This window comes from Micropterus dolomieu, linkage group LG06 (assembly GCF_021292245.1).
Source record: "Micropterus dolomieu isolate WLL.071019.BEF.003 ecotype Adirondacks linkage group LG06, ASM2129224v1, whole genome shotgun sequence".
Lineage (NCBI taxonomy): Eukaryota > Metazoa > Chordata > Actinopteri > Centrarchiformes > Centrarchidae > Micropterus > Micropterus dolomieu.
The window spans coordinates 2,740,794-2,762,124 of record NC_060155.1 but is presented as its reverse complement, the minus strand read 5'-3'; the positions used below and the strand labels follow the sequence as shown (position 1 = coordinate 2,762,124).

At 39.1% G+C, this 21,331-nt stretch overlaps 2 protein-coding genes across 2 annotated transcripts in view; both read left to right on the top strand.

The window, feature by feature from the left end:
* The window catches only part of retreg1 (reticulophagy regulator 1), a 29,388-nt gene extending 19,649 nt beyond the window's left edge, over nt 1-9,739 (top strand). Inside the window, exons 4-9 of the mRNA XM_046052653.1 lie at nt 3,733-3,850; nt 4,470-4,554; nt 5,224-5,346; nt 5,801-5,871; nt 7,352-7,475; nt 7,904-9,739. Of these exons, the coding sequence (XP_045908609.1) occupies nt 3,733-3,850; nt 4,470-4,554; nt 5,224-5,346; nt 5,801-5,871; nt 7,352-7,475; nt 7,904-8,430 (1,048 nt within the window). The 3' untranslated portion in view covers nt 8,431-9,739. The remainder of the gene's footprint in view (nt 1-3,732; nt 3,851-4,469; nt 4,555-5,223; nt 5,347-5,800; nt 5,872-7,351; nt 7,476-7,903) is intronic.
* Nucleotides 9,740-19,035: 9,296 nt separating this feature from the next.
* LOC123972417 (GTPase IMAP family member 4-like) lies at nt 19,036-20,183 on the top strand. The gene is made up of 2 exons (XM_046051920.1): nt 19,036-19,093; nt 19,225-20,183. The coding sequence occupies exons 1-2, from the start codon at nt 19,036-19,038 to the stop codon at nt 20,181-20,183; spliced, it is 1,017 nt and encodes a 338-aa protein (XP_045907876.1).
* Nucleotides 20,184-21,331: the final 1,148 nt, after the last annotated feature.

The following is a 21,331-nucleotide window of genomic DNA, read 5'->3' as shown; positions in this document are numbered from 1 at the left end:
ACTTCACACCCCAGTCACACACCCATTACTGACCACTAACATTCAGACATTCACCAGAGTTTTCTGCCCCTTTTACCTTTTAAAAAGGGTGACATGTTTTCAAAATGGCGGCACTTACTACTACACTAGTGGAGAAGAGGCAGCGTCCGTCTAACAGTGTGTTCAGTATAGCTCATCCACGGCCCAACTCTGGCCCCGTTAACAGTCCGCAGTCAGCAGCAGGGAACTACCAGGAGCTCGTCTTCATTGACACAACTGCTCCCACAGCCGGCACCTTGGCAAACGGAAACCTCTCCCGGGCCCTCAAATCTGGTGAGCATTAGGACTGGGTCAAGATGTAACTCCAACAGACTTTTGTTGTGGGAAAGAGTATTGACATGTCCAGAGATCTTTAAGAAAAGATTTTGCTCTGGTTTAAATTGAGCGGTATTTTGGTTTTGAATTCCCACTGAGTGATTCTGTTGAGCCATGGACTCCTTATTTTGTTTTTGAATTACTGATTGTGAAAAGCATTATTTCTTTGTGTTTGGTACACTGATTTATATTGATACCTCTGATTATTGCTGTGTTTATTTGTGTGCATGCAGTGCTTGGATTATTACAAATGATTGGGTTTATGACCAGATTTTGAGAGCTGAGTCATGTATCTCGGGCTGTATATAATGATTATTTTTAATCTAACAACTAATTTTGTGTATTCTAAAGAAAAAAAAGTTGCGTATTACTCAATTACCATACCAATTTATCCAAAATAAATATCAAAAACATGTCTAATCAATAAATCAATATTTTATTCAATCATCCTGATGAAACACATTAGAATAATGATAGTAGCAGATCTTAAAATGAATCCAATCACTGCTGTGATAATAACAATAACAGACATTAATTAGGCTACTTTATTTAAAACTTTAAATATTTCTGACATGGATTTATTTCAATATTGAGTAATGTAGCATGATGATCAAATGTATTTCTGCATCAGGGTGGGGCAAAGAAGACAACTGAAACCATTCACAGACTGTACTGTTTTGTTATTGTTGTCTGTAATGTTAGTTTCAGCTGTTTTCCTGCTCAAATATGACTCGCTGTGTAACGTTAGGTTACCATGACAGCAGCGGGGCAGAAATTACTTTTAACATGAAGGCAATGAAGAAATACATCAGCTGCCGTCAGTGCGCCGGGATACCTTCGTTTCACGTGTTCATGCTGCTGCACGTATTCGTGGACAGCAGTTGTGCTGCAGTGAAGCTATTTCCAATTCACAGAGCTCACAGAGCAGCACATTGTTGTGTCTGTCTAAAATACTCCCAAACTTTAGACGGTTGAGGGTGAGGTCTTGTAGCTGCAGCTTGTCTGGGGGAATCCCTGCTAACACCGGATGCAGCGACGCTTTGACGCACGTAATGCGAGTCGATGTATTTACGTAATCGATTAAGTCGACTACGTCGATGAATCGCCCCAGCCCTACATGTATCCATGTGGGGGATTGTCCTAAATAAAAGCACCTTTTAACAATGTCAGACAAGTCTCCGGCTGGCACCCCAGCCATACAGGCAATATGTTAGGTTTAGGCTCTGCACAAAAGCAATATGACATTTTATTGCACCACTCTGGCTTCTGCCCCTTTTCTGAAATAGTGAATAACTAATTTTGGAAGATACAGTAACTGCTCTTTTTAAAACAGTCACATCGTATTTGACTCCTTCAGTGTGTTAATAACCCCTGAAAGACCACAATGACACCATTTCCAATTAGTACAGGAACCTCACCGCTGTGTTAACTGTTAACAACAGCTGCTTTCACAGGGCATTTAGTTTCCATCTGGTGGACTTAAAGTTAGTATATTGTCATTTAATCTGATGAAAGCTGTTGAGGCCATTACCTAGCCCACTATTACATTATCAATTTGATTCATTCAGTGGAGATTGGACTGGTGATTTTTGCATCAGCCATCGGTATGCTTCATAAACACAGTAGGCCTATATGTTGTTCTTGTTTTATCTTTGTTACAGTAGTAGATACAATGACTCAACCTGCTGGGTACAGCTGCCTAAGCTGGTGGAACTGAAGCTAAATAAGAGAGGGAGCAGGAGTTTGGCTGCCTCGCACCGTTATCTATTTCTTGCACATGACTTACACATGAGCCACAGGTGTGCCTTTTTATAGCTGTTTTATATGAAGTGAGCACGAGGGCTGATAGTAGAGCTTAAACAGGACATGATTTCTGGGATCCCCCAAGCTGTGGAGGGGAAAGTTTCATACCTCACCAGGTGGTCCTGAGTTCCCAACAGTACCACAGCATGGAAAGCACTCTCACGTTCCCGTTCCCATCTGCCACCTGTCTGTTTAATCATCTTGCCACTTTTATTGTAGCCTTCTTAATTTAGACTATGCCATTTACATTGGACTGGCTTTTTAAAATTTCATCAATGACCCTCAACCAGTAGAATTCTAAGCCTCCAAATAAACCTCTTCAATCCCTTTCTTGGTCATGTCAAATGTTGATACTATTTTTAATGCAGAGTCACTGCACAATGTATCAGTAGCCCTTTTTAAACAGAGATCCCACAATACTGCTGAGTCACTGCACATTGTATCAGTAGCCCTTTTTAAACAGAGATCCTGCAATAGTGCTGTAGAGAAGATCTGATCTGAAGATCTTTGCTTTTTACACTGAATCACACAACGGAGGAATAATGCTGGCATGCTGGCGTTCTGGAAACAAGGGAGGCGTGACATGTATCAGTGTCGGAATTGCATCCTGCTGGCGTTGATTTGGCTCTGTCACTACCTCCGTTGCCGGCTTACGCTTTATACAGAGCATTGAGGCGGAATAATGGTGTGACATTCCCGCCTGGAACAGGCTGTGTAAAAAGGGGCTCCTACTTACATGCTGACCATCTCCACATACCAACAAGTCAAATCACTTTATTTGTAAAGCACATTTAAAGACAACACCAGTGGAACAAATTGCTCTTCAAATTTTTAAGATACGATTATAAAATCTAGATGAAGAAAGTGCCAAAAGCTTCAGGTCAGATGATCCCTGAGTCCTGGAGGAGACAACAAACAGAAACCAACATTTGTTCCAGGTTATGGGTCGAGAGGAAAGACTTGTTTTTTGGAGTTTGTATTGCGTCAATGCGCTTCAGCCATAGTTAATCTTGTTAAGCCAGTTTAACCTGACTGTGGTGTCAGGTTTTATGACCTGCAATTTTACTGTTTTGGTCTCACCACTCTCATCAGCGTAGTTTTCAGAAGCAACACCTTATCGCTTTCATCAACAGTGTTTCTGGTCTAGCGACCAGCTGCCACGGCGGAACTTAAGAGCCAGATATATTTCTCAGAAGTTATCAGTGAGCCAATCAGAGCTATACAAAGATTGAATGTGGACTTACATTCATCAGGTGGGCAGGAACTGTGCTCTGTATCTGCTGGGTTTGTAAATAAGCAATTGTTCCCCACATACAGTATGCCAGTTTAGTGTTTACAGCTTGTTTCTGCTGCATCTGAGCGGTCACACAATCAGTTAATGAACCTGTAAATAACAAATTGATTATTTGAGTGATCTTGTACCCTCATTGGTTGAATAAAGACAGACCAGCAGTGTCAGACACTCTGTATGCTCAACTATCCACCTGACCGTCTCCCTTTTAGTGGTGGCATATGCTGTCAAGGTGAGTTATCATAAAGATGACTGACATTGCTTCTGCCTGTCTTTGCTTGTAGCTGGGAGATCATTGACCCGGGCCAGGACAGCCGGTCTGGGACTGGACCTCAGCTCAGCGACTCCCTCAAACTCTTCCTCCAGGAGACATCGGCTTTCAAACAGCAAAACCCAGGCAAGGTGAGGCAGAGGCAGCCGACGACCCCGGACTAAGCTCAACTGTAACTGAGTTACCGCAATAAAGCGGAGATGCATGTTGTTATTAGGCTTTCTGGAAGTACTTTATCAGTTCAGAAACATTCAGATTTCATCACTGTGACTTTACATAATGGAGCAGATTCAGGAAACAATGAACCTGTCCTTGCTTTTAAACTGGAATAAATAGTTCAAGTAAGCCTGTTATTAATAAAAATTTAATTAATCTATGCACTTGCTAAATTTTTGATCCAGTTTAAAATTAAGATAAATGGTGAAACATTTTGTGCACAAAATTCAGTGATGAGCGTTAATCGGGTCTAAATATACATAAAATTATGTTTTCCCAAATTCTTATCTAATAGCTTATTAGAAAATGAAGCAACTGGTTGAACTACATGATGCTTTTTTTTACAAAACAATTCTTCCATGACCAGGATGACCATGCGTATTAGGAAAATTATATTGTGGTTTTAATGAAAGTTCCTCAAGAAAATGAGTAACATGTAACTGTATTTAAGTAACTGACACTTACTGTGTACTGTAACTGACAGTAGAAATGTTTGGTGTCATACTCTTCTTGTTTGCTTTCTTTCTCTTCTAGTTTTGCCTGCTGGTTTGCAGTTTTTGCACCTTCTTTGCTGTTTTAGGACGCTACATTCCAGGGATTGTTATCTCATATATATTAGGTGAGTGAACCAAAGTTTTGCACATGAAGAAACCATTTCTATCATGCTAAAATGAAATGACTGGCTGGAGGGTTGCTTGCTGACCTCTAGTGGTAGCTAAGGGACAAACTTATATCACTTATACCATGTAGCTCGCTATGCTCATTGTCTGCACTCCTTTACTTTAAAGAAAATTCCTTCACTCATATTCATATTTTTGGTCAGTAGCAGTGATGTATTGGTAAATGCAAAAAAAAAGGTTGATTGACTTTTATCATAGGCAAGTCACCACCAGCCAAGACATGATTGCAATGTATCTTCATAGACAGCAGCAATGTATGCTTTTTCCCACCTGATGAACCTTGTACTCATATTAATAATGTCTAGCGTCATGGAGTCATGACACTTAAATGAGAGAAATACAGTAGCTGTATGTCAACAGTGATGAGAGATATCAAAGCTATGAGTAATGTGGCCAGTTCCAGATGTACCCACCCACCTTCTGAGCCTATCAGTAATATATTATGATTAATAGTATCAAAACTGTATCCCAGCATGGTGAGCAAACGTATTTTTGCAAATACAGTTAAAGTGACATTCCAGTGTGTTTTTATGGCAGGTAGGTTAATTGGTTTTTTTCTGGCAACAAACTGATTATCCCTGATTTTCTCTCTTGACCTTTCTCTGCAGTGCTGGGTTTTTTCCTGTGGCCTCTGATTTCATCTCATGAGGTTGGTTTGTGGCTAGAGCCAGTTCTGCAGAAGCTGGACTTTGGCATCGGGGAGTTCCTTCAGAAAATCAAAGAAAACCATGGTAACATATGTCAATATGTTATACGTTTTCATTTTGTCTGCATCATTTGCATTTGATCTGGATACAGTTAGACTCTCATGCATTTTATCACTCGTCAATACTAGCATTACAGATATTTAACATAACATAAAAATATTATTATGCCTGTATAGTTGTTTTCCAACGTCCATAACATTCATAATATTAAGATTTCAGTAAAAAGGTTAATAACTGAATAATTTATTTAATTCTTTAATCCTTTCATAGCAACCTTCTGCTGCTATCAGCATAACTACATTACAGAGGGTCTAGAAGACAGAATTACTAGATTTACTCTGCAGAAAGAAAAATAACATTTGTTTATATAGAAAGAAACTAGATTCAGTCGATAATGTGACAGCTTATTTTTTACTTTTTGTATTCAGTATTGGACAAGAAAACTACACCAACCAATTTCATGTTTCCTCTATTTCAGAGAGGAGAATCATGCAGGCTCAGACTGAGAAAGAGGGCATCGAGTCAGACCTCTCTTCCATGTTTCCCAAGGTTGGCTGATCTAATTATGCCACTGTTGACTTTCAGGGTCCATTTAAGGCTAATTGAAATTTAGTACACATGATCCACATCAGCATCAAGGCCTGTGCCAGAGTGAATGCCAAAAGGATTTGATTTGGACTTGACTGCAGTCTGAGACTTGACTCCCTAAAAACATGACGTTACTTGAAATGTTCTCGAGTAGGGGAGAGCCGGGACAATTGAAACACTGTTCAGATATAAGTCATTTTAAAAGATAATGTTACAGACAGAAATAATTTGTTGTTGTGATCAACAGCTCACGTGTGTACTATCAATACCAGGAGCTATCTTGTAAAAATGTGCAACAACATCGGTTTGATTTGACTTCAAACAAAAGGTGCGCATTGTTTTATTCATAATAAATATAACTTTTAGAACATCAACCGGTTAACGCGCATTCGGATTAGATCTCGGCTGCCCTTTTTATTGTTATCTGCAGCCTGTTTTCCTGATCCACTGTGTAGATCCTATTATTTGGCTGAGTATCCTGGTGGTCTAGCCTGCAGCCTAGTGGACTTTGCCCCCCTCCTGCCGTATCTAAATAAGGTAGCATGGCTACGTGTCAGAACGATTGAAACACCTGTTTCAGTCGTTCCGACAGTGACTCCTGACTTTTAAACTTCACTAGCTTCTATACTGTTAAACTTTGACATTAAAAACTTAGTACTAACTAATCTTTCATGTGATCATGACCATTGCACATGAAACAGTAAACACAACTCGTCATTCAAAAAAAAAGACGGCTTGAGTGAATTTACTTTCCGTGATTGAAAACAGCTTTTTCCGTATCACTCTGTGAATGTGTGACGTATCCACCTGATTTTTCACGGTTCTGTAAGTACTGTGGACTGAATGTGCTGAGGTAGTTTGGCATATCACACTTGTATAGGCTCTGAGAAAATCGCAGTGTTTCATTCTTCCCATGTTTCAATCGACCCAGCTCTCCCCTATTATGTATTATGTTATTCATTAGCAGATGTAAGTGAAAAGTCAAACTGCTATTTCCAAGCTCGTTAAGGAACCTTCAGGCTCAACAAAAGTTTTGTTATGACGCATCACATAGAGTTGCCCCAAAAAGACAGCTCTGCTTACTGCTTAAGTTAAACTCTCTGAGCACTGTTTCTGTATCCTGTGGCCTTCAAGTACCAATCAAGAATAGTGCGCACAGCAGACACAACAGCTTCATTATATATATATATTTATATGTATATATTTCAGAAACATCAGTAATGTTTTAGTGAGCATTTAAACCCCTTTCTCTTTCTAATGAGTTGTTTTTTCATAAGCACATCGACACAGTAATGTTCAAATGGGTGCGACATACGTATTTACTGCAGTTTGAAATGTTTATCTCAGGTCGTAAATTATTAGATTATTTCTGCTGCCAGCGCAGCTCTGTCTGTGTTTTGCTCTCTAAAATCAAACGTCTCCATGCGTTTCCTTCCGACAGCTCGACTCCACAGTGTGTAAGGAAATGTCTGTATCGGACACAGAGGTGTCTGATGTGACGTGGACCGACAACGGTACTTTCAACCTGTCAGAGGGACACACACCACAGACTGAGAACTCAGAGGGTAGGTTTGTCAGCTCCACACCGTCCTACAGATGGACACGCGGTTTGAAAATAAAGATGCTGGATGTCTAGAATGGACTTTAGAAACATACAGGCACATCTGAATAAACAGCTGTTTTTGAAATTTTGCACTTAAACAGTACAGATTTGAAGGACAATAAGCTCACTGCTTTAGTTTCTGTTTTATCAATACCCACTTTTTTCCCTCACTTTTATTTGCTCAAGATTCAGTAATGTAGTATATATTAAATATTATATCAACGTTAGAAATCCCAGTGTTAGAACTCCAGAGAAACAATAATACAATATACTGGACAGATGTTGTGCTTGCTTCTTTTTTATATCTTGGCCTCTTCTTATTAAATTTGTATAACATTTTAATTTACAATTTTACCATAGCTTATCTTTCGTGTCACCTCAACCTCACAGACCTCGACAGAGAAGAAGCGTTCACTGGGGGCCTTCCAGATTTCCCCTCGCTTGACAACGGCGCAACAACCAATGGCGACGACGACGACGATGACCTCAGCCTCGGCCTTCCCTCGCCTCCACCTCAGCCCCAGCAGCCATTCAAATCCAAGCATACAACGTTTCCTCACAAAGACCAAGCCACCGACAAAGCCCTGGAGTTAGTAAACCAGATGGCGGGCGACGTCATCGCCGCTGCTGTCACAGCCGCCATCCAGGAGAGAATAGAAGCCGCGGTCGGCTTCACGGCGCTGAGCGAAGACTCGGAGGGGCCGAGACTCCCGAAGTCCAACAGGCTGCTGGATCTGGACGAGGAGTCGGACAGCGAGGTGGAGGACTTTGAGCTGTTGGACCAGTCGGAGCTGGAGCAACTGGAGGGGGAGCTGGGGCTGGGAGAGGAGAAGACCCAGGCCAAAGAGGAGGCTCAGGCCAAGAGTGACAAGCCGGCCTCTTCTGGATTCTTGTCCACACTCCTGAGACGCCACTGATTGATGAAAAGTACGATGGGCAGGGGAGGAGGATGGGTTACACAGGACATGTGGAGGGAGATGGGGGTGTTCTAGGTCACAGAGGATTGTTGGAGGTTGTAAGAAAACATTGTTTCCATTTATCTTTTTCCTGTAAAGCTAACATCAACTTTTCAGAACAGTTTGTCAGATATGGAAGTGGAAGTGATTTCCCTTTAATCAGAATCATCCTAACCTAATGTTGAGATCAGACTACACAAAACCCAGATAATAGCCTGACCCCACAGAAAGTGGGAACGGAAAATGAGCGTTGTGTATCACTATTGCTTGCTGTATGCTGTGTAGCATGTGATAGTGATAGACAACTGATGCAGCACCTGGGACGCCTCACAACGTCCTGACCAAAAGACAACTGCATCATTCCTTCTCTCGCTGAGTTAGACAACACTAACGACATGTCCTGTGACGATGTGCCATGAAGGAGGAAAATACAGAAACTGAAAACATGGAGTGTGCTTTTGCTTGTGCAGTCTGAATATTTACTTATTTTTGGTTCCTTTTTGCGCGCCCTCAAAAGTTTTTGCCTGTAGGCCTGCTGCCCAGCAGCCAGCTCAGAGCATGTTTGAGTAGCCTACTGCTCAGGTCGCAGGTGTTATATTAACGTGCCAGGCTGGGTCGGGTCCTCAATTGATTTTGATATAATTGCAGGTAACGGGTCAGTTACAGTTCTGAGCTTGGGGTTGCAAAACTGGGGTCATGCAGGACTCTGGACAGAAGATGAAAAATGTCTTCCTGTTTAGCAAATTTGTTAAAATGTTTTTTTTAAAGACATGTAGGATGCTAAATCTTGTGTCCATGGCACCTTACTGATCACCTACTGTGTGTAAGCAAGCTATTAGACATATTGTGTAGTCTGATCCTGGCATAAAAGGTTGTTGATGGTTTAAGGACTAAAGGCCTACTCTTGGTTTCAATCAATTACTGTGGTTACAGTTTTCTTTTCAAAGCAATTTTTATCACCTGATCACATTTGATTGATGAGATCAATTTTGCATTTATAAGCAGCATATAAACACTTATAGGGGTATTAACACACTATTACTTAGTTGGAAGCAACTATGGACTTTTGTTTATTGATGTATTTGTGAACAACTATGACTTTAACTGGCATCTGTAACTGTTGTGGATGAAGTAGAGCAAATCCTCACTGGCACGTTCAAAAGTGTTTAGAAAACACAAGGTCTGCTTACTTAAAATCTTGGCGGATGCAGTTTGATCAGTGGGAAAGAGTGTAAATAAAGTATTTACAAATAAATACTTCAATAATGAATATACTGAATAAATATAATTAATTTAACAATTAGTAAATATAATAAAGATATATAATTAATTGACATACAATGAGTAAATATAATTCATATTTTATACTTTGTATTCAGATAAATATGAATACATATTTTACATGATTACATGAACTATGTTTTTATTAATTATAATATGTGTTCAAACTTAAAATTACCTTAGTATCTGTTTCCATCTAAATTATATTTTGTTGCTTATAAATAAATGCTCAACATGGGGTTCTTGAACCTCCCAAATAAAGTATTCAAAACTGAAATTGATCTTCTCAACAACCTCTGAGTAAGACAATAAGTAACAATAAAAAAATGAAACTCATATAAACAAAAACATGTCTGAAAAAGACTTAAACATCCCCCAAAACAAAATCCAAACATAAATACATCCCAAAATTGCATTGAAAGGCATTGGTTACTGGTAAAACTGCAGCACAATGCAATTTTACCAGTAACCTGATGTGATATTTAGGGGGAAAGCAAGCCGTAAGACCTGTTATATATTATTAATTAAATTAAATATTTATTACAAATGATTGGTTTTAGTTGTAATGTGTAATGTAGACACCTCAAAACACATCTGACACTCATGTTGACGCTAGATTGATTCATTCAACTACATTACCCAGAACACCACAGACATCGAATTGACAATCACTAGGCAATTAAAACACCTTTAATGCTCAAAATACTACTGGTTACTGCTATAACACTAGTTGGACTGTTGACTGTAAGGATTGAAAAGTAGTAAAACCTTTTTTAATTTTATATGTATGTTTTATTTTTCATGAAACATTTATATAGTTGTGAGACTTTTATTTTATTACAACATGACGCCGGTTTCAAAATACTATGCATGGAAATGTCATTTTAAGACATAAATATATTTAATCATTAAAACATTTTACTTCCAGTGCTTCAAGCTCACGAACTTCACGTTGCTCATTGTGGTCGTCAGTGGGCATAAAGAAAAAGGACTTTGCATCCGTATCACCCGCTAATTTGTCAAAATTGCAAGCCAAATTTAGATTTTCATATGTCAAATGTGGTCACTAATCTAAAACACAGCAGACTCACAGTTTGCTGGTGGCTGGTTCGAAAGGCTCAATCGACATTCAGTGGATGTTTTTCAGAGAAATATCTCCCAACATAAACAGATTCTGGCGTTAGAGTTAGAGCTCCACCACTGCTCAAAACTCACAAAAAGGAGTTCCAGCCTCAGGGGCATCTCATTTTAAAATCCTGGCTATTTCTGGCTTCATCACTAAGACGAAAGTGAAATATCCTACTTAAAGCTGCATTAAGCAAATGTTGACACATAGGGAGGGGGCAGAAAGATTCTTCAAAGCAGCGACCACTTAGCTTACCAAAAACCTAAAAATCCACCATACACCGTAGGTATTGTCACAAGTGGTACTGCTAAAATGTTTTGTTGTTAGGTCAAGGGGGTTTAACTAAACTAAACTTTATGGCTGCAGCGACTAACACAACATACCTGAATGCTTCGATTGCCAAAACAAAACTACTGTATGTTGAATAAACATAAGGGTTCAGGTAGCCGTGGTGGCCCAGTGGTTGAAGCACTGAGCATGAATCATGAATGAACATCCTGAACAACCTTTGACAGCCAGACTCCGAAACAGACTTGATCCTAAATGTGCACAGCCAGAACAGAGAACACCAACTTTGCACCTCACAGTTCACACTCACCCTCTAAAAACACAGTTTTCATTCCAGTGATGATGACATACTAAATTATCTGAGCTGAGAGAGTCGTCTTAAATTCACTTGGACAAGACCTGCGGCAAGAGAACGGGATTCTACCTGATCCGTTTAGACTGAATATAATTGGGACCCAGCCCGACTCAAGTCCCTAGTCAAGTCTTTGCTGCTGGGAACCAAGCTAAACCATGGAGACCTGTACTCCAAGTCGTAGGATGATCCAAAACTAGACTCAAAGTAAAATTTAGTTTTAGTGCACTGACAGTAAAATGCTATGAGATGACGTATTTCCCTTTGCACCTTAACTATTATTTAATGATGCACCTACATAGGACAGTCTGCTGTCAGACATCAGTCAGGGATTCAACGAATCAAGATGAAGACTGACTGAACTGTTTCTTCAACATGCCTTGTACATTAAAATACAGTGATTTTATAATAAAGACACAGAGCAATGTAATATGTATCCTCTTGAATTCATCATGTAATGCCTTGTATCAGCATAACTCTACAGAAGATAGTAATATTTGTTTATCAGTGCCTTTGTAGTGGCTGCAGTTCATTTCTAGCTCACGTGTAATAACTGTATAAAACAAAGAAATGCTCCAACTGTTGAATAACAGTTCAGGCAGGTTTACTAAGCAAAGACCTTTTTAAATATTTAGTAAACTGATAAAATTCACGTTTTTCATTCACATTCTGGTTGTATCATGGTGGCTTCCATGCCATTGTCTAAAAGTGAGAAATCCTTTGATTCAAAAACATGTTGTTGGGTCACAACCAAAATGCTTTAACAAAATGTGCATTTATGTAATTAAACTTAAGAATGTCAATAAAATGTTGTAACACAGTCTGTAGTTTCCTTTATTAGACCTTAGTGTGTGTTTGTGAACGCAGCTATTGTGAACATATATGATATGGGAATATAAACCTGTTTACACAGTCACATTGTGCAACTTTGGCACCTTTTAGGGAGAAAATCCAGGTCCCCACAACCTAAATTATTACATTTTAATTCTTGATTTAAGGTCAGGGTTAGGGTTAGGCATAGGTCAGGATTAGTAGGGAATACATTTAAGTCATTGCAATGTCCCTTTAAGTAATGATTCTCTGGCAACATGAACTCAGTTAAACACTGTATTTATTAGCAGTAAGCAGTAAGCAGTAAGATAACTAAGTACATTTATTAAAATATTTTATTTACATGTACAGTCTTTACTTGTGTACTTCCATTTTCTGCCACTTTCCACTTTACTACTCCACTATTATTACTACACTTATTACTAGATTACTCTATTTTTCTTTATTTACTTTTCAGATTAAGATTCGGCATACAAAAAGTGATCAAATAAAATAAGACACATATTATTAGATAAAACAACCCAACATGATATAAAATAGTAAAGTAGTTGACATCATTAAAGTGCTGCTTAAACAATAATGCATGAATAATAATAATAATAATAATAATCAACCACCAAAGGGTCACTCTTTTATCTATTGAGGACTTTTGGTAGTTTATGAACATTTTCCTGATAATACTTCTATAGGCCTAGTTCTCAATACTTCTTTCACCACTGTTTACCAGCCACATGGGGGTGCTATAATTTAAGATAAAAGAACTATGATATTCTCCAATTACAATTCACACTACCTGGCCAAAATTAAGTCACACATGCAGTTGGCTCAGTGGGTTTCATAATAGGTCCTGACATTGGAGCAGCTGAAAGAAACTTATCACTGATAATTAAAATTTTCAAAAATGTTTTACTTTTACACAAGTCATTAAAATGCAAACTAGTCAAACTGTCCACATGCTGTGAATTTCAAGGACCCAACACATCTGCATCCATTCAGTAGTTGAGATAATACACTTTGGTGAAACGGACCTTCTGACTACAACAGACAGACTGGCAATGCCGTACTAGAACAACGCTTCTAAACCTTCACTTCTAAACCTAAACCATATAAATGCAATTGAGTAGCATCATCTGGTAAATATATTTGTTTGCAGTAAAAAGATTTGTCTCCTGAAAAGGTGGGCCAAGCAGTAAAGAGGTCAACACCTTTTTCTAAATGGTTTAATGAGTAATAATGAGTGAAAAGTGTTTCCAAGTTAATGTGTTTTTCTATATTTATTTGTCCTATTCTGCACACACACAAAGCATGAAAACTATCTCCTGTGCCAGGTACACAGGACATTTTCTGACCGATCATCTTGATAGAGTTTTACTTCGTATTGTAAACAAAGCATAAAGACTCTGTCTCTGCCAGGCCAGTCATCTTTCTGGAATGAAACAAAGCCTGATAAACACTCTCCTTTCTACTGTATTTTATTGTTCTCTCTTGTTCAATTATCTGACAGTTAAGATGGGTGTTACCAACATGTGGACCTGACAGGTCACATTCACTGTATATGCCAGTGAACAAACACAAAGGAAGAAATAACTGCATTATTTTGGATCAGAGCTTCAACTAGTTTCAGTTCTAGGAAAGTTGCCACTTAGTGTTGACAATTTGAATTGAATTTTTAGAATTGAAATCTTTATTTCGAACATGTAAGAGACAGTACCCTTCTTTCCTGTGTTAACATACATCACATGTGTAAAAAGAAGTAGGAAGAAGTAAAACTTATGTACTCCTACCCCTTTAATTCTTACATTCCTTCCATTGACATTTTTTCTATTATTATTATTATGTTTTATATACATTTATATATATACACACATTTTATGTACACAATATTAGAGTGACCACTGAAAATCATTTGATTCACATGGCATTTTCACAGCAAGGTCCACACTCCTCCTACTGCTGCACAATATAATTAGCGGGTGTTGTCAAGCGCCACCCAGGGGACACAGGATGTGACGTTTAAGTCCTTCGTGACCGCTCCAATGCGTGCGACAATTCAGTGCGCCTCTGGACCTGCGGCCGCTGCAGCGCAGCATGTCACGCCCCAACGCGCGTCACAGCACGAGGGCCTGCCCAACACTGCTTGCAGCTTTAATGACCAGAGCATTTCTTTTGCTTCTCCTGGACCCCATATCGTCCTGCCTGTTTGTCATCAGACTGGGCAGATACACATAGGAAGAAAAGCAGACAGTGCAGAAATTAAAGAAATCTTTGGAGAGAAAGCAGACAAATACAGCATGGTTCTCTTACCCTTGGTGACCTGCTCAAAGGGAAGCCTGTTGAGGTGTTCCTGAGAGACAATGAAGACCTGCAGGAACTTGTGGACAGATGTATCGGCAAGTACCATGTCTTCAATAATAATGATCTGAAGGATCATTCTCAGGTCAGTGAGCTGCTCAACAAGATCAGAGAGATAACAGAGAAGAACGGAGGAAGACATTACACCACTGACATGTTCCAGAGGGCAGAGAAGGTGATAGAAGAGAGGAAACAATAAATTCTTACAGAGAAACAAGAGCAACTTTTCAAAGAGCTGAGGAAACTTAGTAACAAAATAAGGGAAAAGTATTAGCAACTAATAAGGAACGTGGAGGATGACATGAAGGAGAATCTATTAAGGGCAGCTTGTGAAAGAGAAATGGAAAAGGAAATAAAAAAGCTGAAAGAAATGTATGAAATGTTGGCCAGACAGGAAGCTGACGCCTGAATTACATTTCCTAAATGTTTTGTTGAGGTTTTAGAAAGAGACTAGAACCACAATTCAAAGGGCAGGCAACACCATGTGCACTGTATTTGTATTTAAAATAACTGAATGCATTTCTAGTAAATGCAGATGGGATGGCAAACAGGGTTTGCTGTTTACATATTGAACCATGAAACCATGCAGGAGGACTGGATATTCAAGATGTGGTAGGTTATAAAAATAAAATGGGACAATCAAGGGCGTGGATCATTCAGTCAATCAATGAATGGGTGAAATAAAACATAACATGTGAAATTAACCAATAAAGAGAATCAGCTCACACACAATTGTAGGAAACACTCTGACAAAGTTGAGGCTCAACAGTAGGTGCTGACTGGATTAGCACCACACTGACTTAACAGCAGTTATCACAGAGCAAAATGAGGTGAAAGCTATAGCTGACTGTAACTGTCAGTTGCATGCAACAATTCAATTTGAAGGTGTCTGTCTGATCAGCCTGATCTCATCTCAGGCGTCATATACTCATGTTTGACAAAGAGTAGTTATTTCACGCAAAAGGTATCCTTCGGCGTGTGTAGGAGACGTCCCAGGTGTATCGATGTTACCTACAAACTCCATTCAGAAGCATACATCTACATGACGATTCAGTCGATTGAGTCCCCATCTCAGGTGACTACATTTCTCACTGATTTCTGAATTTTAACAAACCAAAAAATCAATCAATTAATGAAATCCATAGTCCATAATGAAAATAATCATTAGTAGCATTCCTTTTCAGAATAGAGTGGACATTTTTCTGGATTAAGTATGTTACTTTTAATACTAAGTACATTTTCATGATAATACTGACATACAGTACTTTAACTCAAGTAACGTTTTCAAAGCAAGACTTTTTCTTGTAACAAAAGTATTTTTTAAAGTGTAGCATTAGTACTTTTACTTAAGTAAAAGTATCTGAATACTTCCTCCACCTCTAAAAAGTAAAATTGACTTGACTAGAAAAAGTGAACAGGCCAGAACAGGACGTTGAGCAAAAACTCCTCCTTAAGCTCCTCTTGTTCTATGAATTAAAGCAGGATTTAATACAAATGATAGCAAATGACTCAAAAACAAAAACTGTGCTATCATGACTTTCTCATTTAGGATGATTGTATAAAACAGCCTGTGAACTAAACACAAAAATACGTCGTCATTGTATTCATGGGTGTGGTTTGTTGCATGAAGCTTTAATGAAAGAAGCATTGTTGCATTCAGTCTCTTAACTTTCGGTCTTTACTTCACTATAAGGCAACACATTTGCTCTCTACAACCCAAACATGGCAAGCCTAAGTACAGAATATGGTAAGTCAATATGCAGCTATATTTATAATAGTCCTGATGTATTGGTGACTCAGGTGACATCCAGGTATGCTTCTTTTTGCAGACTACACCTTTACACATTATATGCCAATCAAGCCTCATTTATAAACTCTTTTTTAGTCTTTTGTGTGCTCAGTTTTGCTATCATATTTTTTACCTGCCTTTGGTGTTTTGTATTTTTCATCCATTTATTTCCTTATAATTTCATTGCTTTAATTTTTTACTGTTTCCATTTGAGACCTAGATCATATTGCTAAATATACTGATCCTCACAAGACTGCTAACAGCATTTTATGATAAAGGCTTCCGAATGCATTTTAATACAAACAAGCTATATTTTTCAAGCACAAACTTGAACCACATTACACCCATCTGGGAATGATGTGCCCTACTAATGAGTTATAATGTGTTAGAGGTAACACGCTTTCGGTACATTTAGGAACAGTATAACGAGTCGATCCTGTTTTTATTTAACATTGTCAAGAACAAATAGGTATAAAGTCTTTTGTAATGGGACCAAAATTGTATCTGTTGTCATACTTTTCACGCTGTCTAACATTTACTGGGCACCATCCATCACAATTGTATAAATGTCATATCAAAAGAAAGGCATGTATTTTGTTTTCATTTCATCTTCATATCTTATCTCATTATGGAGTTTTATACTCAATAGAGAGTGTGCACCTGTGACAATTTGCCCTGTCAGCTGGTAAGTTGTCACACTGGATTGTCAAAAACTAAGAACACAATTACTACTAATTTCTTATGGTTGGAGCTGATGTGAGCAGTGGGGTAGGAACGACAGCATAATTATGCAAATTTCTGCATAATTCAGTCAATCAATGGACAGATAAGGCTTGTGGTTATCCAAAAGGAGTAAACAGGGTTTCTCATCTCAGCACTTTGCATGTTCATTGAAATGTTTCAGGAAAACAACAAAGTGCATATCTTTCATCCATCCAAAGGGATTTCCCCCTCTGCTGCCAGCTGGCCTGTTGATCAGGAACTGATTGTGGAAGTTGACAGGGTGAAAATAAGTTTCCCACATAGGCGCGAACTTTAGCTGGTGTGCCATAGCCAACTGCTAGGCAAATCTTCTCTTGTCAACAGACCAAAATTAATGTTACAAGACTTGGTGTGATATAAAGTGATATTGAATAAGCAGCTTCTTCCAATTAGGTGAAAAAATCTCCAGTGGCTTTGTATAACCAATCATTGTTGTTACGTTTGGCTGTCTGACTTCTTTTCTGGTAATCTTTTAAAGAGGTGGTATTATGCTTTTTGGCTTTTACCCTCTCCTTTATTGGGTTATCTCTCTTTTTTGTGCATGTAACAGGTTTGCAAAGTGAAAAAGCCCAAAGTCCAGCCCAAAGGGAGTCCCCATCTCCCACAGAAAGCTCTGCTCTGAACCGCTTCACTTCCTTTACTTGTGACATCACAATGAAAACGCGTCATAAAGCTTGCCAAGCGGCTAACGGGTCAGGCACGCCCTCAAACCAAGCTAGTCTGAGCAGAGGCCCTTTGGCTCGACTCGCCTTTGTTTGGTTTGTAGAAATGTTGGACCTGTACCTGCTTCCAGGTACTTTTTTTCGTATCACCTCACCTCCATCGAGGTTCCAAGCGAGCTGAGGGATACTAAAATGTAACGTGAAAACACGACAGACTGCTGATTGGTCAGAGAGAATATTCACTATTCACTGCATCATCACTGCTGCACCAGACAGAGGCCAGCAACAGAAGGTTTAATATTTTACATTACATGAATTTTACATTAAATCAGCTGTGTAGATTAGAAATCTTCACAGCTGATTTACATTGACAGTTTTACGAGAAGTGATGGTGGAACAAAAATGAGTTGAGGAGCTCTGCAATAGGCTGTGGGGGAAGCCTGTGCCAACCTGCAGGAGGAGCGTGTGAGGCCGCCGGCTCACAGACTGCTGCGACACACCTACCGGCCACACAGGACCCTGACCAGCAAGGCAGTACACAGCCACCCCCACTAAGTGATAAAGTTGATCAAGGGGAACCAGAGAGATTGGAATTGTGTCAGTTTTTTTTTTATAGCAGACATTTTCTCCATGCTAATGTGATCTATAAGGAGATTCCTTTGTTGGGCGATACTTATATTCTTTTTGGCCTTCCAGTTCATGAGGATAGTTTTCTTGGCGATGCATAAGGCAGTGAGAAGCATTTATGATGTATCAAGCTCTATACTAATGTCACTTAGGTCCCCCAGAACGCAGAGTGATGGTGAACTTTGGACGGGGTAACTTAGCCATATCGATAGGTCTTCACATATCTTCTGCCAGAACTTTTGAACAGGTGCACATTGCTACATAGCATGCATGTAACTATCAGATATGTTACCTGAGCAGTTCCAGCAGATGTTTGACTGCATAAGACCCATTCTGAACATCCTTTGTCCAGTATAGTGTGTTCTATGGAGAGTTTTATACTGTATAAGTTGTAGATTGGGATTTGTAGTCATTCTAAAGGAATTTAAACATATCTGCATCCAGAAGTTTTGGTCTGGACTAATGGATAGATCTGATAATCATAATGATTATTTGAATGAGCGGTTTTGGAGCAGGGAGGTCAGACAGGCAGGACACAGAGTACTCCAGTAGAGGTTTGGGAAACCTGATCCAACAAGCGCTGCATTGGCTAATTATTAATTCATTTACAGAACCACAAAGGTCTTCTGTGGAACTGCATTGAACAAAATACATAGAGTATGAATTGTGTATTCTTGTTTTTCAGTCTTTCCTCAACCTAGAACAACCTACAATAATGAGGAGCTCAGGATTGTGACGGTGGGAAAAACTGGCGCTGGGAAGAGCGCCACAGGAAACACCATTCTGGGGAAACAGGTCTTTGAATCATACTTCTCTGCTAAATCTTCGACTGATCAATGTGATAAGGCCTTTGGTGAGGTTGATGGACAAAAGGTTGCTGTTGTCGACACTCCGGGTCTGTTTGACACCGGAATTGATGAAAAGAAAAGAGTTAAAGATATTGCCCAGAGCATTTCTTTTGCGTCTCCTGGACCCCATATCTTCCTGGTCGTCATCAGACTGGGCAGATACACAGAGGAAGAAAAGCACACAGTGCAGAAGATACAGGAAATATTTGGAGAGGAAGCAGACAAATACAGCATGGTTCTCTTTACCCATGGTGACCTGCTCAAAGGGGAACAGATTGAGGAGTTCATGAGAGACAGTGAAGACCTGCAGGCACTTTTGGGCAGATGTAATGGCCAGTACCATGTCTTCAATAATAATGACCCGAAGGATCGTTCTCAGGTCAGCGAGCTGCTCAACAAGATCAGAAACATAACCGAGAAGAACGGAGGAAGTCATTACACCACTGAAATGTTCCAGAGGGCAGAGAAGAAGATTGAAGAGGAAAAACAACGAAACCTTATAAAGAAACAAGCACAAATGAGCAGAGAGCTGGAGGAACTGAAAAAGATAGTAAAGGTAATGTATGAGAAACAGATAAGGGAGGCTAAGGCTGACAGGGAGAGGGAGACATTAAGGGCAGCTCATGAAAACAAAATGGAAGAGGAAATAAAAAAACTAAAAGACATGCAGGAAAGGCAGGCCAGACAGGAAGCTGAGAAAAGCCCTTCAATACTCGAACTGTTAGCTGAGCTTATTAAACAAGTGTTATTGCGTTATGGTTATGGCAGCAATTTTCCTGTCAAATACCTGAAATAACTAGCTTCTGTGACCTATTAATGTTCACGTTCCAAATTTTGTTTTTCCCATTTGGCCTGATTTGTAATAATAGCAGTTACATAATGCATATTTTATTACATACAAATTGCTGTTAGATTTTTATGTGTAATATTCTTTTTACAAGATGTAGTCCTCTCCTTTCAAGAACTTGCTGATGTTCTCCACATCATAGTTTCAACTGTTCCACCAGTTAAATGCTTTTAATGTAGATCAGTAGCTGTAGGATCAGGTTGCATGAGCAGCTACTTAACACACCTCTGACACCGCTGCAGGAGAGCTGGATAACAAACTGCATCTTTTTTAATGAATCCACTGTGTGCGCGCGTGAATGCAATTTGAATTGCATGCAGCAAAGGTGGACTCCACACCACTAACAATGAAAACTTAAAACGGCTGATACAAAAACAGAAAACTAAGTTGAGGTTGTGGTGACTTTAAACCCAGTGGCACATGCTGGCAAACAGCTATTCAAACAGCTGGCTGACCTTTTGAAAGCTCGACCAATTAAACTAGAACTCAGTGTGGTGCACAATATTCATAGCAACATTCTTTGATTTTCTCAAAAAAACTTTCATAGGTTAAGGTGAACCCATGTCTACCAGACAAGAGCTAGAGTTGCTGACTTTTTGATGCCAAATAGAGTGCCTATTCCGCAAGGAGGTAGCACAAATGTCTGGGTCGGCTGATAATAATTTCTGTTGAAGCCAAAAATGCAAATATGCGTCAACCAAGATTCCTGGCTTACTGCCTTCAATCTAAATAACTAGCGTAAACCATTTCTTATTTGCTCACCTTTCTTTTAAAATAAATTAGTTAGCAGTTGGTATCCTTCACTTTGCTTTCGAAAGAACCAAAAAAAGTTGACTTTCAAAATTTCAAAGGTATAGGATGTCACTTACAGTCACCTGGACACCTGCTCTCTTTACAGCATGGATAACAACTGAAATACATCTTTGGCTTTGTGTCATCCTTAATATCTTGTTAGAGGTTTAATGTCATCTGCTTCATAATGTAATCTAATAAACCAACCTAAAATTTCACAGGTGTTAATAATTGTATGTGATAAATGTTTAGTAGTGCCACAGATTGTGAAGAATATGTTGATATGGTGATCATAAAATAAAACT

Coding starts and splice junctions, on each gene's coding strand:
- LOC123972417 (XM_046051920.1), top strand. CDS start 19,036: ATGAGCGGTTTTGGAGCAGGGAGGTCAGACAGGCAGGACACAGAGTAC. Junction 19,094..19,224: donor CACAGAGTACTCCAGTAGAG/GTTTGGGAAACC, acceptor CTTGTTTTTCAG/TCTTTCCTCAACCTAGAACA.